The 26,428-nt window shown below is 43.3% G+C and overlaps 2 protein-coding genes across 3 annotated transcripts in view; one reads left to right on the top strand and one right to left on the bottom strand.

The window, feature by feature from the left end:
* The window catches only part of LOC138267822 (tRNA selenocysteine 1-associated protein 1-like), a 207,894-nt gene extending 203,635 nt beyond the window's left edge, over positions 1-4,259 (bottom strand). Inside the window, exon 1 of the mRNA XM_069217040.1 lies at positions 4,119-4,259. Coding sequence (XP_069073141.1) covers positions 4,119-4,250 — 132 coding nt within the window. The 5' untranslated portion in view covers positions 4,251-4,259. The remainder of the gene's footprint in view (positions 1-4,118) is intronic.
* Positions 4,260-4,857: 598 nt separating this feature from the next.
* The window catches only part of PAK1IP1 (PAK1 interacting protein 1), a 192,375-nt gene continuing 170,804 nt past the window's right edge, over positions 4,858-26,428 (top strand). Inside the window, exons 1-3 of one of the 2 annotated variants that reach the window (XM_069217031.1) lie at positions 4,895-5,015; positions 7,756-7,856; positions 7,952-7,997. Coding sequence is in view for 1 of the 2 variants with exons in the window: in XM_069217022.1 (XP_069073123.1) it covers positions 4,935-5,015 (81 nt within the window). In the remaining variant the exon portion in view is untranslated. Of the gene's footprint in view, positions 5,016-7,755; positions 7,857-7,951; positions 7,998-26,428 lie in introns of both variants that reach the window. The other variant, XM_069217022.1, reaches the window with a different exon arrangement.

Genomic DNA, 26,428 nt, shown 5'->3' with positions numbered 1-26,428 from the left:
TTATCAGGCAGGCTGATAAAGGTGGGAATGTTGTAATTATGAATAAATTGGATTATGACAATGAGATTACATTACAATTAAATGATGCTTTATGTTATGAACACATTACATACAATCCAATTCCTGGTTTAATTAATACAATAAATAGCAAATTACTGACATGGTACCAACAAGATTTACTCAACAAAGATGAATACCTATACCTTAAGGTTGATCATCCGAAGTTCCCTTGTCTTTACACATTGCCTAAGATCCATAAACAAATTACTATTTCCACTAGGACGACCCATTGTATCCGGTATTTCAGGTCCAACTGAGAAACTCTCTGAATATGTGGATCTTTTTCTACAACCGTTTTGTTTATAATCTTCCATCTTTCATCAAGAATACAACACATATTCTGAGCATTTTGAATGATGTGGAATGGGAAAGCAATATGTTATCGGTTACACTGGATGTTGTTTCACTGTACACTTGTATAAATCATGACTTAGGACAACAAGCATTGTAACATTTCCTTAATAGGAGGTTGGCAAGTCTTTGGGATCACACAGGAATGCTGATCGAAATGATTAACAATTCTTGCAAACAATTTCTTTCTTTTTAAAAAAACAAGGGGTGGCGATAGGCTCCAGATTTAACCCTCATACGCGAATCTCTTTATGCGGTGGTTTGAAGACAGATGGGTCTGGGGTGCAGATTCGACTCAATGGCAAACACATATATTGTACTGGGGACGGTACATAGATGATTGCTTCATGATCTGGACAGACAGTGCAAATTAATTAATTTAATTTTGTGATTTTTTTAATTCAAACATTATGAATATCAAATTTACTTATCAGTATAGCTCCAAGGTTATTGAGTTTTTAGATGTAGAACTCTTTATCGAAAACAACAAGATTCATAGTAGATTATTTCGTAAGGCCACGGCTTGTAACTCTAGTTTACATGCTGCGAGTGCACATCCGAAACATCAGATTATGTCAATACCATATGGTGAGAGCTAGACGTAACTGCGGCAAAGATGACGAATTCTTGAATTGTGTTGATGAGATGAGTATGAGATTCATGACACGTGGTTACTCTAAACATGTGATTAGGAAAACACAGCACAGGGTTAGACACATTGCTAGAAGTGATACATTGAAATCCAGGAGCCAAGGTAAACTTAGTAATGAATCTGATAAGGTGAGATTTGTTACAGATTATACTAGTACGTCTTTGGCCCTTGGAAGGATTATTAAACAGGGATTGGAATATTTTATATTAGGATGAGACTTTAAGGAACTTTATAATCGGACAAGGTAGTTACCACATTTCGCAAGGGAAGATCTTTGAGAAATATTCCAAGGCCTAGTTTCTCAGTGATGAAACCCTTAAATACTTGGCTATCCACATATAGGGAAGGTTTTTTCAAATGTGGAGTATGATGTTGGGCCTGTCATGGCACCAAGGAGTTCTCTGCAATGATGGATCAGGTATTTAGGGTCAAGTCAGCGACTGATTGCAATACTTAATTTGTTATTTATATGATACATTGTAAATGCACTCTCATTTATATTGGAACTACTAGTCGCCCTCTCAAGATCAGGATTGGTGAACATGTCAGGGCACTTAAAAATGGGGATTAGAGATATCCTGTAGTTGCACACATTTTGGCCTATGAGTCACAGGACAATCATAAAAAACTTTTGAATTGTTTGGTTTTGAACATGTTCCAAGAGACCCTAGAGGGGGAAATAGGGAACTCACTCTATGCAGAAAAGAGGCAATTTGGATAATGCGACTAAAAGCGGTAGAAATGGGCCTCAACACAGACAGGGAATTGGAATATTTTTGGGGAGATTAATCCATTGTTACTTATTTGACTGATGTGTATAATTATTTCTAAACGATGGATCTGTAATTTTGTTGTCAATGATTTTGAGCGTATGATATATTTGATATCCACTTTTTACGCTTAGCAGAAGGGGCCATTTCATCATAACACACTTGAAATTGAGAATGTTATGTATTAGTTACCTCACTAATTCGCTCAGGAGTCATGGACATTTTATGGTAGGGCTTATTACCTTCCAATTGCCTTTGCATGACTGATTCAATTTTCCATTTTTTTATTCTTTTCTTGTACTTTAATTTTAGACTTTTTGTTGTAAGAGTGGTGACCGTAGTGACACAATTCTGTTTAGGAGATAGATGCTGCATTTCTTTATATTCTAATGATGTTATTGTAAAGAAATGGCTCCCTGTTGCAGTTACCCCCCACTTTTTGCCTGATACTGATGCTGACTTGGCTGAGAAGTGTGCTGGGACCCTGCTTACCGGGACCCTGCTAACCAGGCCCCAGCACCAGTGTTCTTTCACCTAAAATGTACCGTTGTCTCCCCAACTGGCACAACCCTGGCACCCAGGTAAGTCCCTTGTAACTGGTACCCCTGGTACCAAGGGCCCTGATGCCAGGGAAGGTCTCTAAGGGCTGCAGCTTGTCTTATGCCACCCTAGGGACCCCTCACTCAGCACAGACACACTGCCTGCCAGCTTGTGTGTGCTGGTGGGGAGAAAATGACTAAGTCGACATGGCACTCCCCTCAGGGTGCCATGCCAACCTCACACTGCCTGTGGCATAGGTAAGTCACCCCTCTAGCAGGCCTCACAGCCCTAAGGCAGGGTGCACTATACCACAGGTGAGGGCATAGGTGCATGAGCACTATGCCCCTACAGTGTCTAAGCAAAACCTTAGACATTGTAAGTGCAGGGTAGCCATAAGAGTATATGGTCTGGGAGTCTGTCAAAAACGAACTCCACAGCTCCATAATGGCTACACTGAATACTGGGAAGTTTGGTATCAAACTTCTCAGAATAATAAACCCACACTGATGCCAGTGTTGGATGTATTAAAAAATGCACACAGGGGGCATCTTAGAGATGCCCCCTGTATTTTACCCAATTGTTCAGTGCAGGACTGACTGGTCTGGGCGAGCCTGCTGCTGAGAGACGAGTTTCTGACCCCATGTGGTGAGGGTCTTTGTGCTCTCTGAGGACAGAAACAAAGCCTGCTCTGGGTGGAGGTGCTTCACACCTCCCCCCCTGCAGGAACTGTAACACCTAGCAGTGAGCCTCAAAGGCTCAGGCTTCGTGTTACAATGCCCCAGGGCACTCCAGCTAGTGGCCACCCCCCTGTCCAAGAAGCATCCCTTGGGAGGACGTTATCATCTACGCCCCAACCCGGTGCCGAACAGTCAGCTCAAAGGCTTTGTCTGTGCCCTGGGCCCTTAAGAAACTACTTTGGGTCATCGTTGATTGCTCACCAGTGGGATTTCATCCCTGGGACGTTGTATGGTTTTATTCTATTTTTTGGTATTGTGGGTGTGCACGTTCTCTCTTTGCATTCTTTGTTTTTTTTTCTGGTCTGTTTCTCTTCTGTGTGAAGTAAAACATGGGAGGGATGTAGAGAGCCACCCAGACTCTCCTTTTATTTGTATCTAGTTCTGCGAGTCCGGACGGAACGCGGAACCAAGTTTATGTAATAAATCAAGGGGCTGCTCTGCGGCAGTTTCCCAAGTGACCAGCAAGCAAGTGCATGCGTTATTATTTCGCCCGGGCCAGAGGCGGCCCTCACAGAACCTTACACCAGGCGCGTTAGCAGACCCAAAGGTATTGGAGCGCAGTAAATGACCACCATTTATGTTACAAAAGGAGACATTAATATTTTGGTAGGCACGGGGAGATTAAATGATGTGGCCAGAATCACAGGATGTTGAGACGACGCCAAGACTAGAAACTCGCTCCCCAGTTCCAAAGTAGGCAGATTCAGCCATTGCGCCACATCCTCTCCCTCGTTGATGCCAGTTCGCACAATATACGATGCTGTACGAGTGAGCTGCGGTGGCTAGAGGAAAAAGTCGATAGGGTGGTAAAACAACATTCAGAAAAAAACAGTAGAGCTAGAGTGAAGAAACGATGAACTTCTCGGCCACCTTTTCCACAAATAAAATGAAGTTTGCAAAACCAGAAACTCAAATATTATTCGCTTTATAAATTACGGGCTATCCCTGTACGCACAGGGAAGTTAGTCACCCCGGGTAAGGAGGTCAGTGTGTTTTAGCAGCACTTACATCTCCCATCCAGACGCTGGTCATATTGCCTCTCGTGGGATGGTACGGGCGGGCGCTCTTCTGTCCACGAACCTTGTCCTCGACCGCAGGTTCAGCGCAGCAATGTAGTGTAAAAATAGAAAGAGGACCCATGTGATGGCATAAACACAAAGAAGGGACAAACACATCTATGTTTGTTTTTAGAAGCGGACTCCTCAAGTTGCAAAAAAGATGAGGAAACAGTAAAAGCAATAGGAAAATTATCAGTTTGCCACCCAGTCACAGAGTGACATTGCACGCATAAACCTTTTTTAAGTCCCTCGTGTGAGGCAGCTTAAATCAATATACGCAATCCATTTGCTATGGGCAGAGAAAGGGAACCAATTCTTACTGCCTTATGCAAAAGCGACAAATACAACGCAAAGCACCTAACCCGTTTGGATTTTTTTTTTATTTACTAGCAGAAAGAACGCTGAAAGAAGGGTACCTCTTAATTATTCGTTTTAAGTTGTCAAGGTTTTAGTAGTGTCAATCCATGAATACAGATAGATTGAACATCTAAGTATTTTCGCCGAACAGAAAGATGTAATATGTCACACATCTAGGGTACATTATTAATCGCCACTATTTACAAATCTGTGTAGAGTCGTGTTTGCACATCGGAATATACATTTGTAAATATGTGTCATAGTTCTACTTTGTGCTTTGTCGGCCTCCCTTACAAGATGTCTGCTTCTTATGCTGCAGGGGGCGCAACTCTAACGTGCGCCCAATGACTCTCACGTGTGCGTCTCCCTTCTCGCTCCGCTCTCTAGAGTTGCTCAAAGTTTTCCAGGCATGGAGCGGCGGGTACAACTCCTAGGTGGTTGTTATGAGCAGATCCTCTTCGGCTACCGGGTGGAGCAACTCCCTGGGCAGGTACAGCATGTGTTGGCAAAGCCGTTGTGTTTCTAACTGTTTTTGAGTTAAGGTTCTACAGTGTTGTGCCCGTCTAGATGATTTGCCAGCTAGACTGTCTCCGACCTGTTCGTTAGGCAGACTGATTGTTTAATGTATTTGGATATTTTGCCTCTGGCTTTTGTTTATGGAGCATTTTTCAGAAGTGCATGTGTATTTGTCATGGGTCATTATTAGTCTGCGTTTATGCGCATCTGTTGTAAGTTTGTGCTTTGCTGGGCATCTTTTCTGAGTGCTGTTCTCTGATACAATGTATTGTATTGTAATCGTCAGTTTATACCTCTCCACCCCCACAAGTATTAGCAATTCGATATATGTAATTGCGGAGTTTGGTTTAGAGTGTGGGGGTAGAAAGATAGCTTGAATGTTTGCATAAGCACTTGGAGAGTAGTTCTGGGGGTTAGGCTTTGGATCCTCAGCCAGTGCTCGAATTGCATAAAGAACTATGGAAACTGTGATCTTGAGCACAGTGGAGGTAGGTCAGTGACTCGATTGTTTTTTCGCCTGCAGTTACCTGCATGGAAGATGTAATGCACAGCCCTTAAATAAAACAAATGCGAGTTTATCTGTTATATGAGAGATGCATTGTTCTGATGGTTAAGGTGGGTGGATTAATGTAATCACAAGGGTCCCCAACCATTTTTTTAAAAATATAAATAAGAGCTGCTAAAGTTGATTGAAAATCAAACCGAGCTACTCATCTTAAGTGTTGCAATAATGACTACATCATTACATTACTTGCCACCATATGCAAGATTACCAGCAAGAATTACCTCAGTGCACCTGGCATGGGTTGCAAGTGCTAATGTAAAAACAAAAATGCTTAGTCAATTTGTAATGCCACTACGTGGGTAATATATAACAATCATAGCTCCAATGCCCCTTTCACCAATGTAATAATATTAGTAATGTTCCCCAAAGACCCCATGATTTATCACTCGAATATCAGCTTTCAAAATGCTTTGGAAACTCAAATCACTTTTCCTCCAAATATCAGCCTATGGGTTCTGAAAAGACACGTTTTTATCTCAAACACAGCTTTTCAGTTTTGGCATACACATCTTCAACCAATCAAAAGCTTATAGTTTAATAAGTTAAGCTGCACACAGGAGAACTACTGACAGGGAGCTAGAGAGCTAGTAGTTGCTCACTAGCTACTCATTGGAGAAGCCTGTAATCACTTCAGATGCATGTGTGTATGTATACCTGTAGGGCAGTGGTCGTCATACTTTTTCATGCTGAGCCCCCCCCCCCCCCAGTCGAAAAATAAAAATCATTGGGTCCCCCTTCAGAATTTTTCCCAATTATTTTATAAAGATGGCAATGTTTAAATATGTCTAAACCTATTTAAACATTGCAGTTAAGTGTGGTTACCTTTTTTAAAACTGCACTAACATGCTTCTGCGTAAAACAAAGGCCTGTTATCTGAATAATATTTCTTTCAGCCAGAGTTTGCCCCCCCCGGATCACTTGAGGCCCCCCAGTTTGAAGACCTATGTGTAGGGTCACTGATTTGAGTCCTGGTTGGTGCATTGGGGGAATAGTAACATGCAGTGTGAAGCAGCCCTATTAGCATGGGCTTCAAAATGAATGCATTATTCTCAAGCGTTAAAGCAGCTTTTTTGGCTCCCAATGACAGGGAGTGTCTTTAATATCCTTTTGTATTGCCTTTAAATCTGCCATAGCTTAGTGACAACATACTTTCTGGGGACAAAGCAACAATGCGTACTCCTTGTCGAGCTCTTAATAACTAAGTAGCCTTGGTGATACTGAAAACTATGTGAAAGGAGTGAAGAAACTGGAGAAATTCTGCCCTGGCTCCTAAACAACGCGGGTCGTACTTGCATTGTTACATGCCAGAAAAGTTTAAGACTTGCAATTCTTGAGGAACATTGTTCTGCTTTTGACGGGCCCTCTATCCCCTTTGATTCTGCATGAGCTGCAGCTTATTTTTAGGTTTCACCTGCGGTCGCACACACTTGCCCGTTGTGCTTGCTAAACCTTTTGTTGATTGGGGGAAAAAAGTAAAAACGCCCCTTAGTTACCATTGGCATGGTCCAACGTCGCTCTAATTTACGTGCTTCTGATTTGGCCAGCACGTAATCTGCTTCATTTTGTGCTCTCTTCTTTGCCATTGGACACTTCCCACTGTCCTTTCTCTGGCTACGGCGCCAAAGGTACTTCTTTTTTCTTTCTGCATGCCGTCTTCGTTCTTCGCTGTCTTCTTTCTTCTTCGTCACGTGACATCTTCTTCCTTCGCTGCATGCTGTCTTCTTTCTTTGCTGTCTTCTTTCTTCGCTGTAAGGCTAATGGGCAATCGTTCCTCTTTGTCCACCGGAGCTGAGGCAGACTTTGATGACCCAGGACGAATTTTCTGCTGGGGAGTCCAATACAGTACCTGGCCACTGGCCGATTAACGCGGCCATCTGAAGGACACAAGAGTGTTCTCGACCACAAGTAGGTGAGATTCCACCACACCTGACACACGCTTCCCCACCATTGGAGGTACTGATAATCCTTTTTCTAGCCCTTGTTCTGGCCCATAGATATCAGGTGCATCATATCTTTGGCGCTTCCTGGCTATACATAGCCTACGGATTGTTCTAGTTGATGTGAGTTTTTTACCACAGTCTTTATTATTCACGGGTTCATGTTTAGATAGATATATAATCCTATATAACTTCTAATATATATATTTCAGTAAATCTCATGAACACTGGATTCAAGCGACATTTGGCTTATCCAAATAACAAGAGCCATCTGACTGACACCAAATAACAGACTCCTGGGACTACGACTCCTGTAAGTCCTTTTCGCTTTATATATATATAAAAATTCTTTAGTGTTTGAATCAAACTCTGACTGATGTTCTTGACTCACGGTTTATTTTCCAATAGGGAGACCCCAGCCATTGCGTGTCATTTTCCCCACATTGGAGCATAGGTGAGTTGCACTTAGATATCCCTATTAATAGATAGTGATTCACATGAACCCCAATAATCCGGTGACTTATGCCCCCCGTAGGTGCTTCCATTCCAATCATCCCTGTCCTGATGATGACCCCATCCTGATTTGCCTGCATACGGGGTCGAAACGTCGACACATTTCTAAAAGAGTGGATGTGAAAAACATAAAAGAAATTTAATGATACTCCAGGGCCTCCTGGATTGTAGTAGCCACGGGAAGATAATTTTATACAGCCACACTCTGCACTACTTGTATATATCACGTCACTCACTTGCACTTCTGCACTTTTACTGTTCTTTTAGGAGCACCTACCTTTGCTTATAAATAGTATGACAATTTGTTGTTAGAATTATATTTAGCATAAGATTCATATGGAGATAACGCCTGAAAGTATTAATAAATTTTGTTTGTTTTACATTTATGGTATAAAGAGATTTTATTAAGCTGTTTATATTCCGTGGAAGTCTAGGCTACTTTCCCCTTGCACTGACCTTTATTATTATTATTGCTCCTCAACATGAGAACATTTTAAATACATCTAAGTTAGTTGAATAAACAAATTCCTACAGGGCCAAATTATTAACTGACGTGCTGGGCTAACAGATTTGCTGATTATAAGTAAAAAGGAAATAAAGCACAACAATAATTTGGAAAAATGAGATCTGGGGCAAAAGGAAACTAATTAACGTTTGCAAAAAAGAAGCAAAAATAGAGAGCATCTCAGGGTAAAAAAAACTCCATTAATATTTTAGGAAGTATGAGGGACAAGAATATTGAGGTTTCTACTTCCTTAGAGTGCATAGAAAAGTCCAAGCAGAAGTCTCAAGCAAAATGACAAAGGGCAAGGGACTCATGTAGTCTCTGCTCAGAGATGAAGTAGCAATGACAGGAGTGTCCAGGAGAAAAGCAAATTAAAGAGTGCTCCAAACCAAATTTGGAATTGTAAATTAAAGTCCAAAGTAAGTTCTGATTCATCAATTTTCAATGACGTGGATCGAAAGATTTCACTGTTCAATCATAGTTCATCTGCAACATTAGGAAGGATTCCCATCACCAACATGGGAAAAGCATCCATCTTCCTCTCCTGTACGATTTGAAACAATTGTATGTAGTCCATGACCATAGTTTCTCAATCTACCAGATTCAAGGTGACTTTCTTAGGCTCTCTATGCGTTAAACAATAGGATGTCTATTCCCAAGCTAAAATTCTTAGGTAGTGAAGTCTGGAAGAACTGACGTGTTAAGAAAAGAAAGACGGCTTTCTCACGTTGCTGCAAAGTCGGAGGCCTAGTAAATCAGTATGGTTAAATTAAGCAAATACAGTTTAAGGACACACATTATTCTTAGAGGGATAAAACACATAATGTTAAATGTATAATCTATCATTATTAAATCCTGTTCTAAATTCATGTTACAGTCGACTTACAAAGAAAAATAACTTTTGAAATCACAATAATAGGTATAATGGATGGACTATATTGTCAACATTATTATATGACCGTTAGATCATTATCTTTAAGAAATTCATTATCGTTTTACTGAAATCTGTTTCTTGACATCATAAAGTATATGAAATCAAAACGAATAATTATAGGAAGATGTAAAAGTGCTTTCCTTCATCATGTTTGATGGCTGAAGTCTACAGTGAATGCACATCCATATAGGCTTTCAGTCCACCACTTTACAAGTAATTTGATAAGTCATTTTAAATGAAAGTATGGTCACATATAGATCAACACTGTGGCACCAAAGTAGCAGCCTTGAAGCTAGATAGCATCGTGACAATGTGACAGGTTGGAGGAAAATGCATGTCTTTTTTTTTTTTCTTCTTCTTTACCCCTATTGCTAATCAATAATGATTTCTGTTCCTTTTTGCTATAATACAAATACTAACTGGATCATCTAAGCTAGCATTAGTGTCTAAATCATTCAAGAAAGATTTAATGTGTGCCAAACAAGGGATTTTGTCCTTACAATCTAGGGCCAGACAATCTTTGATTATCCTTTGCAGAAGTCAGTTAAAGACTTATTCAAAATACAATGTCAAGTTAAAAGGGCAATAGTAGCAATATTGTGCGCTAAATAGGGAACTAGTAATTCAGTATGGACCGTATACACAGTGGTGGCACAGGGGACAGCCAGTAATCTGCATAAAAATTTATTGTCTAGGGTCTGTAGTGACTTACTATTTTCCATGCTCCACAGCGAAGTCTTGTAAACACTGCTACTTATAAATTGGATTTATAAAGTTGTAGTATCTCTCTGATTTCATTACTCCCTATTTTTGCTGCAAATCTAAAAAATGCTTCAGAGGCATGCTTAGTTTTTAATAGACCAACTTTCAAGTGGGGACCCCAGGATCCAGTATTAGGGAAATGTACACCAAGATAGCTAAAACTCCATGTCTCAGCAGTCGCCTTACTGTAAACAAAATTGGATCTTTTCTTAATTATACCATATTTGTCTACCCCATTAATAGAAAGAGAGAACAAAAAAGTAGTGAGTATGCACCATTGGTGTATACCTTGCGTAACTTAATTCAGGAGTACATGCTCCATTTGGGCCACAACGCACCTGTGTGTTTAAGCGATTATTCAACTGAAACACAAAAACAATAATAACTATAGGGGCACCCATTTGTTCTAAGGTCTTCCACAAATTGGCATGGTTAACCAGGTCAAACACACTAGATAAATCAATGAAGCGCTAATGGATATGACCCTTTTTTGCTACTGTATACTTGCTAGTAAGCACGTTTAGGTTTTTACATTGTTTTAGAGTACCAACTTCTTTCCTAAAGCCAAATTGTGAGTCAGTTGGTACATGGTTTTCCTCAGCACATGCTTCCAATCTTTCGAGTAGAAGTCTGCCAAATAGTTTGGCGGATGAGTCAAGGAGAGAGATCGGTCTGTAACATTGTGCCTCCTCTCTGTTCAGAACTATAATATTTTCTGCCCAGATAGCTGGGACATACCCTTTCCCTATCGCTAGACACACCTGTGCTAAAATGGGACCCCATAAAACAGGATACAACGTATATGCATTTACGGTTACCCTATCTGGGCCGGATGCCTTTCCATTTGCACTTTTTTACAAGGCTCAATTATCTACTTTGATAGTAAAAGTTAAATACGGAGGATCTACTCCAAAATTCTCAACAGGTGGAAAATCCACAGCTTTGATATCTGGATTAAAAATCCTACCAAAGCACTATATCCAATCTTCTGGGAGAACATTTAGCTCTCCCAGAGGGATTTAAGAATCCCTAAAACAACTGGCTGATTTATTACTTTCCAGCACAGAGAGGTATCTCTCAGTTCTGCTGCCTTTATTAAGTCATCCCAGGCACTCTTATTTTCTTGATTCAAGTGCTTGCTTATAATTTAAATGCAAGGATTGCATTTCTTCCCTATTTCTTGGTAAGCCCTGTAGAGCTAATTTAATTTTTGGTTGGCTAATCTACAGTGGTGGTCAAACCAACCTGTCTTTTTTGGTTTATTTTTCCTTCCTACTTTTAGACTGACGGCTTTCGCTGTAGTAAGTTTACAAAAGCCAGTGAGTAATCTACACGCAGAGGTATCCTGATGAGCCCATATTAAGAATTCTTATAGATGTGGCTTAAGTGTTTTTTCTTTAAAAAAAAAAAAAAAAAAAAAAAAAATCTGTTTTGTTAATACATAGCCACCTCAAGCTTATCCCATTATTGCCCTTTGCCTCAGTGTTGGTAGCCATCATAATTCCATCCTTATAGTGAGCCTATAGATTTAAATCAATAAGCAGTGGCTGAAGTCTACTGAAAAGGCTTGACACTACCCTAAACCATTCAAACATTTCCAATCCACCTTTGGAGATGAAAATGTGATCAATTATTGGTGAATGGACACTGCCCACAAAGCTCGTACCTCTGTATTTCCATATCCAGGGGTGTGGAATTTATTAAAATATCTACTTGTCCAGTGGACAGGTTGCTTCTCAAATCTACTTGTCCTGTAAAAAGATCTACTTGTCCCTTTGGTGCCATGTAGTGTGGCGACAAATTATGGCAGCAATCTCATTATGTAAGTGCTCTGATAATAGCCTCTCTGATTATGCCAGGGCTACTACCATAGTAGGGCTTAAATACTTGCAGTTTCAATCCCTACTGTAACAATTTCCTTATTTTGCCACCTTTCTGCAGATCTGCATACTGGGGCTGGAGGAAGCAGTAAGCAATAGTTCTAGGGCTGGAATGCCTTTGAGTCTGCAAACCTACTAATCTGCATGTTTTAAAGATTTTTACCAGCTTCTCTCTAATATTGTCCCATAATAAGAAAGGTTGGACATTTACTCCTGACAATGGCAGAATTAGAACTTCTTCCAGGGTTGGGAAGAAAGTGTCTGGAGGGAAAATGAACTTGCAAATGCTCAATAGATTTTTACATGAGCAAATCTACACATCGTATTTACCCATGCTAAAATACAGTTCACAAATATTTTATAGGGTACAACATATACCATGGGTGCACTTTTGTGACTTTCTTTAAGAATTTTGGGCCACATGTAGGTAGGTTCAGATTTGCGACCTGCAAATTGCGAGTCGCAAATCCGAATGTAGGATGGTGTCCCTGACACCATCTGTGATTCGCAAGGGCTTCGCAAATGCCCACCTCATGAATAATCATGAGGTGGGTCGCAATTTGCGACCCCCTCGCGAATGGCGGCCCTCACAGGGATGGTGGCCTGCTGGAGACAGCAGACCACCATGTCTGTGACTGCTTTTCAATAAAGCAGTTTTTTTTTTTGTAATGCAGCCCGTTTTCCTTAAAGGAAAACGAGATGCATAACAAAAATGAAAAATGAAACGTTTTCGTTTCATTTTTTCAGAGCAGGCAGTGGTCCACAGGACCACTGCCTGCTCTGAAAAAATGTTTACAGTGACATTCACAATGGGGAAGGGGTCGCATGTGGATCCCTTCCCTTTTGCGAAAGTGTTAGCACCCATTTGAAATGGGTGCAAACTGCGATTGGTTTGCACCCGCGTTCGCGGTCACAAAACAATCCTACATTGCACTGCGAGTCGCAATTAGGAAGGGAACACCCCTTACTAACTGAGAGTCTCAAACCCGTTTTGCGATTCGGTAACCAGGTTACCGAATCGCAAAACTGGGTTTGTGCATCGCAGTGTGCTTTTTGCATGTCGCAAACAGCGAAAGTCGCTGTTTGCGACATGCAAAAAGCTACCTACATGTGGGTCTTGGTCCCTAATTAGGTCTGGTGTTAACAAAGACATTTTGTTTTTATTAAACTTCTATTTCTCTCTCTTTCGGCCGGCTTTACTGTGAGTGATCGCATTCTGCTCTTCCACAAGGAGCATATTGCCACACAAAGTAGTTTTGTTCAGTGTCAGGAACTACAGTGGCAATCAGTGACGTAACTAAACTGGAGGGTGCCCCTTTGTAAAGAACATGGAGGAGCCCCCTCTCCAGACTCACTCAGGGCAGGTGCTGTGCTGAAGGGGCCCCCTGGAGGGCGGCTGCGGGGCCTTTGTTATGCCGCTGGTGTGCTTTTAGAGAGTTCAAAAACTTTTTTGGGGGGGTTTGCCAGGGTTTGTTACAATGTTGTGGGCCTGGTAGCTCCCACAACAATAAAGTGTTACAAAAGCCATGTCAAAACAAGACACGCATTGATGAAACTAAAAGACTTATAAAAATATGTCAGATCAGTTGGCTTTGTCAGTGTTTGTTTATTTTCATGCTTCCCATAATCGTGTTGAAAATGGTTACACTGATTTTCCATTAGAAATATTTTTGGGAAATACTAGCATGCATCAACACATTTTACTAAATGACACTTCATTTGCATATAATCAGAGAGCATTCTGGGAGCGTTATACTTAGCCTCATAGCCTAAACTTTTCAAACATGTGTATACACGTTTTTTTTATTTTTTGTACGGGAACCAACGTCAGTAGTGAAGTGTGACCTTAAAACATTTATTTACAGCACTCACCCTAATAATGAAGACTTTCAAATAATGAACCATAAATACAAGTTTGAACAGTGTTATCTTTTGGAAACACATTAACTCAACTGCAGAGAGTTCCACTCTCTGTAATCAGGCAACCAAAGGGTTTGTGCTGCAGGGGGTTGGGCCTACTTGTCCCAAGGACAAAGTAAACATAAAAACTTGTAGCCCTTGACCCCAAACAAGATGTCCCGGGCGTCGGGCGATAGGAATTCCACATCCCTGAGTATCCATGGTTCTGTGCCGTAATTTCTAAATCACATTGAAACAGCATTTCACTTAACAAACCATGTGGAAAGTGAGGTTGTCCATTACCAACATAATCTCTTGGCCCACAGAACTTGTCGACCGCTAAATGACATTTAGTAATGTTAAAATCTCCAACCCAAATAAAACAGTAGCCCTCTTTATTATTACCAATGAACAGTCCAAGCTCTTTCCTTAAGTCAGCAAAACCATCCATTTTGTAGAGTCAAATTTGTTATTATAATAATTTATCAACACAAACCCAGCTTTTCTATAGATTACATGTACAAAATCTGAGAGTAGGGTGCACGAGTTGAGCTTTTTGTCTAAGTTAATGGGTCTAGGGTTGATATAAAAACTGCAAGTCCTCCTTTTGCTCTGCAACTGGGGGAAGGTGTCTCTGAGGTAATGACTGAATAGTATTCCTCAATATGAAACTTTTTTTCTTGTGCCAGGTTTCTTGCAGACAAACCAGTTGCACTGATTTAACTAATTCCTTCCATTCCTTATTCCCCAGTTTGTTACTAACCCCTGCTGTGTTCCATGACTTAATTATTGTTTTCATACAACGGGGAGAGGCAATGCCAGGCAGGTATGGAGGATGCGGGTGGTCAACACTAAGCATGTTTCCTTTCCTCAAGTTTTCCCAGTGATTTAAGAGGTCCTCCACTTGTATCGAGGGCCCTGGTTGTCAGTCCAGTTCATTGCAACTGCTAAGGGGGCAAAATCTGTTAACTTTTCTCCCAATATCTCTTGGGCATTTAGCTACTGGAGGCTTCTGGCGTAGTCATGATATACAAGACTTCCTGGGTAAGATCTATAGAAAAAGCCCAAGTGAACTGCTGTAATTGTTTCCCCCAGATTCCTCCTTCCATACTGTCTATAACAAAGGCCGTTGAGTAGATATTTAACTGTCGAAGGCCGGTGAAAATTTACTACTATGCACTCTCCCTGACATTGTTTTTTTGAGTAGCCCACCCACGCTATCAACCTTGCCATTATAATCTTTGGGCCTATGACATTAGGGTAGCATATCTGATTCGAGATCCAATGAACCACATTGCTGTGTAGCAGTCTCAAAGACTCAGTTGCACGAGAACAATTACATAAGGTGTTGCATCTAGAGGTAAATGTAGCAAATCTTCTGCAGGGGCTGAAGGCTTTATTTCAATATTGCCCTTCTGACATACAGGCCCCAAATTCTTGCTTATAGTTGGTGGGCAAGTGGTACAAGGGTCTGTAGAGGGGGCCACCTCTAAATTTTCTGGCCCACGGCAATCTAAGACATGTGATAACAGTTCCCCTAATTGGACCCATCTCAGTCAGAATTGACATGACTGGTATCTTACACTCATTTCATTCTTCAAAAGAAACATGCCCAGAGTTGAGCCTCTTGTTAAGATCCAAAAGCCCTTCTGCTGTCTGTTCGATGTTTGTTGCCCGATCCTTGATTTCTTTAGTTTTTACCAAAAGTTTTTCAATGTTATCAAGTTTGCTATAGATCAGCTTCAATAAAGTTTCCAATCCTTTAGGTAGCAGTGGGGCAAAGTCGGAGATCAGGCTTTGAGATTTAACACTACTGTCGCTACATCCAAGAACCTTAATTGTTTTTGTACCTTTCTTTTCTTTTGTCTTGTCAGTGTATTTTTAACAGGTTGTCTACACTTTTATGCTGGAGGGGGGATTAATACTAATTGAGAGTTCTGTTAGTTCGAGAGGTACGGTTGACAGGCATGGCCCAGATGTTCTATTTTGAATAGAAGGCTGGCTAATAGCCGTCATTAAAAACTCATCAACAATCTTGACAATCACATTTCTTAAAGCATTTTGGGTAGCCCCTAGTCTGTCCTCCGCGTTAATGATCTCGTCCTCGATCAGGCCCGGTACTTCTGTAAGTTAGTTGGTTATTACATTACTAGTTTTTCCTTGTTTACAGTTGTGCCCACAGACTCTTGAGTAAGTTTCCACTTGCCTATAATGTCAACATGCGGATTGTCATGGGAATCTCCATGAAGAAAATAAAGATAACCAAACAATCTTACCAAATGTACAGGAGCTTTTGAAACAGTGACAATAAGGGACTCCCTGGCCTTTGTTTTTAACCCCTTGGGTGCCCAGGGCAAGGTGATCTCGTCCTCTGCGCCAGTTCCTCTGTGCCGAGGACGAGACCACCTCGTCCTGCTATAGGCCCCTGGGGGGAGCACCCCCCTCTCCTGGGCAGGGATGGAAGTGGAATCGCTTCCCCTTCCACCCCCGTGACCCCCCGGTGGCGTCTGATGATGCTTGCGCGCGCTGACCTCATCAGAGGCCTTCCCTCCGGCGCTGGAAGTTCAGGTTCCAGCGCCCGATCAAAGGAGAAATGCTTTGCATTTCTCCTCCGATCACGTGGAGGGGGCAGAGAAGCCTGAAAGGAGGAAAGGCCTTTCCTCTCCTTTCAGGCTTCTCTGAGAATTTCTGCTGCCCAATCGCGATGCAATCGGGCAGCAGAAATGCCACTAGACACCAGGGAATTTTTTTGTTGTTGACAAGGATAGCGGCCGCTCTCCAGGGGGGGCAATTTGTTTTTTGGCTGTTTCTGCCCCCCGGGGGGGGGGGGCAGAAACCTCCCTAAACACCAGGGATTTATTTTTTTTGTTTGTTTTTGTGTTTTTTATATGTGGGGAGCGACCCCTTAGGCAAGGGTCGCTCCCCTGGGGGCAAAATGTTTTCTAGGCCATTTCTGCCCCCTGTATTAGGCCAATCAACCCGGGGGGGGGGGGGGGGCAGAAACCACTAGACACCAGCGATTTTGTTTTTTTATTACATGTACACATAAGGGGGGCGGCCCCTTGGGCAAGGGCCGCTCCCCAGGGGGGTAAATAATTTTACGGCTGTTTCTGCCCCCCCTGGGGGCAGATCGGCCTATTTCTATTAGGCTAATCTGCCCCCAAAGGGGGCAGAAACCACTAGACACCAGGGATTTATTTTTTGTCAGTTTCACTTGGGGGGAGCGACCCCTTAGGCAAGGGTCGCTCCCCGGGGGGGCAAATTATCTTTGGGCCATTCTGCCCCCCTTGGGGGCAGATCGGCCTATTTTTATTAGGCCAATCTGCCCGAGGGGGAAGCAGAAACCACTAGACACTAGGGATTTTTATTTGTTTGCGAAAATGTCACGCAAGGGGAGAGACTTCTTAGGCAAGGGTCGTTCTCCTGGGGGGCACATTTATTTTAGGCCATTTCTGCCCCCCTTGGGGGCAGAGCTGCCTATTTTTATTAGGCCGATCTGTCTCCAAAGGGGGCAGAATCCACTAGGCACCAGGGATTTTTTTTTTTTGCGCCAATTTCACGCAAGGGGAGCGACCCCTAAGGGGGCAAATTTATTTTAGGTAATTTCTGCTCCCCTTGGTGGCAGAAACCACTTAGGCAACAGCGATTGGTGTGTGTGTGTTTTGTTTTTGGGGGGGCAGCCCCTTGGGCAAGGGTCGCTCCCCATGGGGGCACATTACTGTTGGTCATATCTGCCCCCCTTGGGGGCATATCGGCTTATTTTTGGAAGGCCAATCTGCCCCCCAGGGGGGCAGAAAGCCCACCAGAGAGCAGGGAAGATTTTTTTTCAAAATAAGAGGGTGGGGGTATGGCCACACCCCCACCGCAAATAAATGGGGCCAAAGTTGTTCTGCCCACCAGTGGGGAGATGGGGCAATTACCCCTGATCCACACCCCGGGGGCAGGAAGACTACTAAATGCCAGGGAATAAAAAAAAATAAAAATAAAAAATTGTGGGGTGGTGGCTACCAACCAGTATGGGATGGTTATGCCCCCACCCCAGCTGATGGGGGTAACAGTCTTTCAGCTCTCTTCCGCACACTAAAACATCTTATCCCACGGCAAGCAAGTGGACATTTGATTATTTGGGGTTTTGGTTTTACATTTGGGCCATGAGAGCTTGGCTAACTCTCAATCGTCCCACTTGGAATGGTGAGGGCTGCACTTTTTGGACTTTGGGACACTGCCATGTAGAAAAATCCACAAGACCTAGACACATCTGAAAACTAAACATCTGGGTGAGTCCAGGGTGGTGTGCTTCACATGCACCCCGTACCATTTTCTTACCCACAATGCCCTGAAAACCTCCAACTTTGCTGGAAATCACACATTTTCCCCACATTTTTGTGATGGAATCTGCAGGAATCCACAAAGTTCCTACCACCCAGCATTGTCTCATCTATACCGATAGAAATTCTGCCCCACTTGTCAGCCCTAAAAATGTTTTTCTCCAAACTGCCCTTTTGGACCCGCTTTGGTTCCCCTGCAATTTTGACCCGGTGCGGTGATCCCACACAGAAATGTGGGAAAAATGTGATTATTTTTTTGAGCTAAATTTGAAGTTTGAAACACTGGGGTATCCACGCAAGTTTCACCTCCCTGGACTCCCTTGGGTGTCTAGTTTTCAGAAATGTCTGGGTTTGGTAGGTTTCCCTGTGTGGGTGCTGAGCCCAGGACCAAAAACGCATGTCCTCCCCCCCCCCCCCAAAGCAAAAATAGGTATTTTTTGTATTTGATAATTTTGATGTGTCCAGATAGTGTTTTGGGGCATTTCCTTTCGCGGGCACTGGGCCTACCCACACAAGTGAGGTACCATTCTTATCGGAAGACTTGGGGAAACACTGGGTGGAAGGAAATTTGTGGATCCTCTCAGATTCCAGAACTTTCTGTCACCGAAATGTGAGGCAAAAGTGGTTTGTTTGGCCAAATGTTGAGGTTTGCAAAGGATTCTGGGTAACAGAACCTGTTGAGAGCCCCACAAGTCACCCCATCTTGGATTCCCCTAGGTGTCTAGTTTTCAAAAATATGCAGGTTTGGTAGGTTTTCCTAGGTGCCGGCTGAGCTGGAGGCCAAAATCTACAACTAGGCACTTTGCAAAAAAGCACGTTAGTTTTCAATGTAAAAATGTGATGTGTCCATTGTAAAGAAATGGCTCCCTGTTGCAGTTACCCCCCACTTTTTGCCTGATACTGATGCTGACTTGACTGAGAAGTGTGCTGGGACCCTGCTAACCAGGCCCCAGCACCAGTGTTCTTTCCCCTAAAATGTACTGTTGTCTCCACAATTGACATAACCCTGGCACCCAGGTAAGTCCCTTGTAACTGGTACCCTTGGTACCAAGGGCCCTGATGCCAGGGAAGGTCTCTAAGGGCTACAGCATGTCTTATGCCACCATATGGACCCCTCACACAGCACATACACACTGCTTGCCAGCTTGTGTGTGCTGGTGGGGAGAAAATGACTAAGTCGACATGGCACTCCCTTCATGGTGCCATGCCAACCTCACACTGCCTATGGCATAGGTAAGTCACCCCTCTAACAGGCCTAACAGCCCTAAGGCAGGGTGCACTATACCACAGGTGAGGGCATATGTGCATGAGCACTATGCCCCTACAGTGTCTAAGCAAAACCTTAGACATTGTAAGTGCAGGGTAGCCATAAGAGTATATGGTCTGGGAGTCTGTCAAAAACGAACTCCACAGCTCCATAATGGCTACACTGAATACTGGGAAGTTTGGTATCAAACTTCTCAGAATAATAAACCCACACTGATGCCAGTGTTGGATTTATTAAAAAATGCACACAGAGGGCATCTTAGAGATACCCCCTGTATTTTACCCAATTGTTCAGTGCAGGGCTGACTGGTCTCTGTCAGCCTGCTGCTGAGAGACGAGTTTCTGACCCCATGTGGTGAGGGCCTTTGTGCTCTCTGAGGACAGAAACAAAAGCCTGCTCTGGGTGGAGGTGCTTCACACCTCCCCCCTGCAGGAATTGTAACACCTAGCAGTGAGCCTCAAAGGCTCAGGCTTCGTGTTACAATGCCCCAGGGCACTCCAGCTAGTGGAGATGCCCGCCCCCTGGACACAGCCCCCACTTTTGGCGGCAAGTCCAGGAGAGATAATGAGAAAAACAAGGAGGAGTCACTGGCCAGTCAGGACAGCCCCTAAGGTGTCCTGAGCTGAGGTGACTCTGACTTTTAGAAATCCTCCATCTTGCAGATGGAGGATTCCCCCAATAGGATTAGGGATGTGCCCCCCTCCCCTCAGGGAGGAGGCACAAAGAGGGTGTAGCCGCCCTCAGGGCTAGTAGCCTTTGGCTACTAACCCCCCAGACCTAAACACACCCTTAAATTTAGTATTTAAGGGCTCACCAGAACCTAGGAAACTAGATTCCTGCAACCTAAGAAGAAGAGGACTGCTAAGCTGAAAAACCCTGCAGAGAAGACGGAGACACCAACTGTTTTGGCCCCAGCTCTACCGGCCTGTCTCCCCACTTCTAAAGACACTGCTCCAGCGACGCTTTTCCCAGGGACCAGCGACCTCTGAATCCTCAGAGGACTGCCCTGCTCTAGAAGGACCAAGAACTCCCAAGGACAGCGGCCCTGTTCACCCAAGACTGCAACTTTGTAACAAAGGAGCAACTTTAAACCAACTTGCGTTTCCCGCCTGAAGCGTGAGACTTGCTACTCTGCACCCGACGTCCCCGGCTCGACTTGTGGAGAACAAACACTTCAGGGAGGACTCCCCGGCGACTGCGAGACCGTGAGTAGCTAGAGTTGCCCCCCCCCCCCCGAGCCTCCACAGCGACGCCTGCAGAGGGAATCCCGAGGCTCCCCCTGACCGCGACTGCCTGCTCCTGAGATCCCGACGCCTGGTAAAGACTCTGCACCCGCAGCCCGCAGCACCTGAAGGATCCGAACTCTAGTGCAGGAGTGACCCCCAGGAGGCCCTCTCCCTTGCCCAGGTGGTGGCTACCCCGAGGATCCCCCCCCCCCCCCCTTGCCTGCCTGCATCGCTGAAGAGACCCTTTGGTCTCCCATTGATTTCAATTACAAACTCGATGCGTGTTTGCACACTGCACCCGGCCGCCCCCACGTTGCTGAGGGTGTACTTTCTGTGTGGACTTGTGTCCCCCCCGGTGCCCTACAAAACCCCCCTGGTCTGCCCTCCGATGATGCGGGTACTTACCTGCTGGCAGACTGGAACCGGGGCACCCCCTTCTCCATTGAAGCCTATGCGTTTTGGGCACCACTTTGACCTCTGCACCTGACTGGTCCTGAGCTGCTGGTGTGGTAACTTTGGGGTTGCTCTGAACCCCCAACGGTGGGCTACCTTGGACCCAAACTTGAACCCCGTAGGTGGTTTACTTACCTGCAAAAACTAACAAACTCTTACTCCCCCTAGGAACTGTGAAAATTGCACTGTCTAGTTTTAAAATAGCTATATGTAATTTATATGGAAAACTGTGTATGCTATTTTGATTATTCAAAGTTCCTAAAGTACCTACCTGCAATACCTTTCATTTGAAGTATTACATGTAAAATTTGAACCTGTGGTTCTTAAAATAAACTAAGAAAATATATTTTTCTATACAAAAACCTATTGGCCTGGAATTGTCTGAGTGTTTGTTCCTCATTTATTGCTTGTGTATGTACAACAAATGCTTAACACTACTACTTTGATAAGCCTACTGCTCGACCACACTACCACAAAATAGAGCATTAGTATTATCTCTTTTTGCCACTATCTTACCTCTAAGGGGAACCCTTGGACTCTGTGTATACTATGCCTTACTTTGAAATAGTGCATACAGAGCCAACTTCCTACATCTATGTTGTGTTTTGGGGGCATTTCCTGTCTCGGGCGCTAGGCCTACCCACACAAGTAAGGTATAATTTTTATCAGCAGACTTGGGGGAATATAGAATAGCAAAACAAGTGTTATTGCCCCTTGTCTTTCTCTACATTTTGTTCCTTCCAAATGTAAGACAGTGTGTAAAAAAAGACGTTAATTTGAGAAATGCCCTGTAATTCACATGCTAGTATGGGCACCCCAGAATTCAGAGATGTGCAAATAACCACTGCTCCTCAACACCTTATCTTGTGCCCATTTTGGAAATCCAAAGGTTTTCTTGATACCTATTTTTGACTCTTTATATTTCAGCAAATGAATTGCTGTATACCCGGTATAGAATGAAAACCCACTGCAAGGTGCAGCTCATTTATTGGCTCTGGGTACCTAGGGTTCTTGACGAACCTACAAGTTCTATATATCCCCGCCACCAAAAGAGTCCAGCAGACGTAACGGTATATTGCTTTAAAAAATCTGACATTGCAGGAAAAAGTTACAGAGTAAAACGTAGAGAAAAATGGCTGTTTTTTTCACCTCAATTTCAATATTTTTTTTATTTCAGTTGTTCGCACCCATTTCTGTCACTGACTGGAAGGAGGCTGAAAGCACAAAAAATCATTAAAATGGGGGATGTCACAGTAAAATGCCAAAATTGTGTTAAAACATATGTTTTTTCTGATTCAAGTCTGCCTCTTCCTGAAAGCTGGGAAGCTGGTAATTTTAGCACCGCAAACCCTTTGTTGGTGCCATTTTCAGGGAAAAAAACACAAGCCTTCTTCTGCAGCCCTTTTTTTCCATTTTTGTTTTAAAAAATGCATTTTTCACTGTATTTTGGCTATTTTCTTGGCCTCCTTCAGGGGAACCCACAAAGTCGGATTACCTCTAGAATCCCTAGGATGTTGGAAAAAAAGGACACACATTTTGCGTGGGTAGCTTATGTGCACAAAAAGTTAAGAGGGCCTAAGCGCGCCCTGCCCGAAATAGCCAAAAAAAGGCCTGGCCCCTGAGGGGGAAAAGGCCTGGCAGCGAAGGGGTTAATAAACCAAGCTTAACAAATAAATAATTCCACCTCAGTTTAAGTGAGCCCAGGTGTCGGGCCAAGTGACAGAGCCCAGCCTCGTCTGGCCCCGGATGGTCCCGCTCTTGGCTTGGACATGAACCTGGGCACATCCCATGCCGAAGTGGTGGCAAGTGCTTTTCGGTGCACAGAGTGAGCCTGCCTTCTCTGGGCTTAACAGGTGATGCCACAAGGCCTGCTGGGGGATGTAGTCTCACCACAGCAGGTCAGTCCGATGTGTGGAGTTTAAATTGAAAAGCGCAAAAGGTATACTTTAAATAATGTGCAGTCAGACTGTCCCCAGTGGAAACTTCTTTTTATAGGTTTCCATTACAAAGAATGCATTCCAGAACCAATAAGAGAGTGCCTCTCAAAAAGAATAACTCTTTGTCACCATCAAACTTTAAATGATGTCACCAATTAACCATATACTGGGTCCCAATCAGCCTTTAGATTAGCTGATTACTCAATAGCACACACATTTCTTTCAGATATCAAGTATCTTGCAGCGAAGGAATATTTATTCTCTAGCTGTTTGTCTTCACAGTACAGAAAGCCCCTTCCTTCCCTTTCCCCCTGAGGCAACTTAGTGTTAAAGAACAGTTGTTTTTTAACAACAAATATTGGAACAGTTTTCGATAAAATGTAAAAAAAAAAAAAAAAAAAAAAAGCTTGGGAACACCCCTCCCACTAGATTTTTGATGTCTGCCCTGAACCCTAGAGAGAGAATGGAGTTGGCACAAAGGAAGCCTTATATATATATATATATATATATATATATATATATATATATATATATACACACACACATATACATACACACACACACTCACATAGTTTCATTTTTAAAAAATTTGGTGAGCAACAAGCACGCCACAAAAGACAACGATGTGAATAATCGATCAAATGAAAGCACATCAGTGAGCACAATGATAATGGGAAAAGATTCTGCTGTAATATTCTGCTTACTTAGCTAATAGGAAACCCAGCTAAACCATGCTTAAATTTCTTTATGGCAACAGAGCTTGTATTCTACCCTTTGCCAGCAGCCAAATTCATATTCTTTGTCAGTGTAACAGGAGAAACAAGGCACCTCCCCATCCTAACCCTTTAAACTCTACAATTGGTTATTTTATTTGGATAACATTTAAGCTAAGCTGAGGTCAGCCACGTAAACTTGAATTTTTCTCTCTATTAAAGAAATCTGGACTTTCTTCCATCCATATGGCAGCTACATTAACAATGGGCAATATTCTATGTGTTGGCTGTCATTTCTATTCATCTATCTGTTCTTTGCTTACAATTGAATATTAAAAAGAATATTGTACACACACACATGTATATTGTAGCGGGAGAAGGGGTGGCAGGGTGGGTCAAAGAAAAGAATGGGAAGGGATGTTTAGAAAAAGAATGTAAGAGGAGGGGTTAAAAAGATCGAAACGGCTGGAGGAGGTGGGGGTGACACCACAGAGAGTAGTGCAAGATGAAGGAAAAGGTCTTCAGGCACATGCGTTCTCTAACAGTGCATGCCGACAAGTGAAAAAAAGCACCTGCAGGAAACACTGGCCAGTGGAAGGACACTGGCCACAGGAAGCTGTACTTGGTCCAGGCTCCATGGCAGGGCCAAACACCTTACACTTCTGGGCCCTAGTGCTATTGAACTAGCTTGACTAGTAGGAAAATATCCTTTTAATGGACTTAAAAAATGTTTACACCAAGTACGATCTGATTACCTTTTACTAAAATGTATTCTTGGAAGGCACTTGTTTTATCTTAAACACTAAATCATTTTGTGGCATTCAGTTTCATATTCTGGGGCCCTAGAGTTATGCCTTGTTTCTGCATTTTCTGCATAACTATAGATTTTCTGCATTTGCCGCATAATCTGTCTTCTGCTGCATCATAATAATGCAGATTTTAACTGAAAAAGTTTTCTAGAGCAAACTGATCAAAAGTTACCAAAAACATGACGAACTGTGTCCCCCACACAGTGGAAACAGTTTCTCATAGGTTGACTGTTCAACTTTTAATTCCGTATTGCTATATTTGGATGTTTAACTAGTGGGAATGAGGTGAAAACTTTGCCCAAACGGTGTCATTCTGTGTAAAATGACAAAAAATATTAAGTTAATACCATCTTAAAACATGCTGCATATGTAGAATACCCTGCCACATAATTTGGTTTTCCACTGCCACGTAATTCCAGTTGCCATGCTTATACTGTTTGTAATACAATTTTAAAATAATTACTTATATTCACAGTGTTTTTTGTTATAGGCATTGACGTCCCAGCACTATAAATACATGTCACTGTTCCAAATTGTGCAAACCGGGAGTCAATTCTGTGAGACTCTTGTCTCCCCAACAGACGTGGAGTGATTACAGTAAACTATTGAGATTTCAGAACTTGAATGAGTGTCTCTCCTACTGATTGGATTATATGCATTTATTATTTATTTAACATGTGTGCATTTTACATGTAGTTGTCAAAAGGTGGAAAAAAACAACAAACAATTGTAGAATATTTTGTTCTCTATTTTGCCCCCTCTTTGCCCCTGCCACCATAGTGGTCAGGATCACAGTTGCCATACCTTTCTATGAACTTCAAACTTAGCATGTAAATGAAGATAGCCTGCAAATGCAACAAATAAACAATGTTGTGCTTCCAGGCCATCGTCACTTAAAGCATTTACTGAGACATCTTTGTCCCATGGGTACATATACACTGACCACCCCTCCACCACACACTCCCCCTTTTCCGTCCCCTGGTGCAAAGGTTCATAGTTTGACGACACCCGGAATAAAGGTATAAGGCAAAGTCAAAAACCCTAATAATTGTGATAGGCAGACTTGCATCAAATCAAATCAAATCATTAACATTTATAAAGCGCGCTACTCACCCGTGCAGGTCTCAAGGCGCTAGGGGGGAAAGGGGGGGTTATCGCTGCTCGAACAGCCAAGTCTTTAGGAGTCTCCGGAAAGCGGAGTGGTCCTGGGTGGTCCTGAGGCTGGTGGGGAGGGAGTTCCAGGTCTTGGCCGCCAGGAAGGAGAAAGATCTCCCACCCGCCGTGGAGCGGCGGGTGCGAGGGACGGCAGCAAGTGCGAGGCCAGCGGAGCGGAGGGGGCGGGTGGGGACGTAGAAGCTGAGGCGTCTGTTGAGGTATTCCGGTCCCTTGTTGTGGAGGGCTTTGTGTGCGTGGGTGAGAAGACGGAAGGTGATCCTTTTGCTGACTGGGAGCCAATGCAGGTGTCTCATGTGTGCGGAGATGTGGCTGTTGCGGGGTACGTCGAGGATGAGGCGGGCCGAGGCGTTTTGGATGCGTTGCAGGCGGTTTTGGAGTTTGGCTGTGGTCCCGGCGTAGAGGGTGTTGCCGTAGTCCAGGCGGCTCGTGACGAGGGCGTGGGTCACGGTTTTTCTGGTGTCGGCGGGGATCCAGCGGAAGATC

The sequence above is a fragment of the Pleurodeles waltl genome, chromosome 2_1, assembly GCF_031143425.1.
Source record: "Pleurodeles waltl isolate 20211129_DDA chromosome 2_1, aPleWal1.hap1.20221129, whole genome shotgun sequence".
NCBI classification, from domain to species: Eukaryota; Metazoa; Chordata; class Amphibia; order Caudata; family Salamandridae; genus Pleurodeles; species Pleurodeles waltl.
The sequence above is the reverse complement of the archived record's forward strand: the minus strand, read 5'-3'. Positions and strand labels throughout refer to the sequence as shown.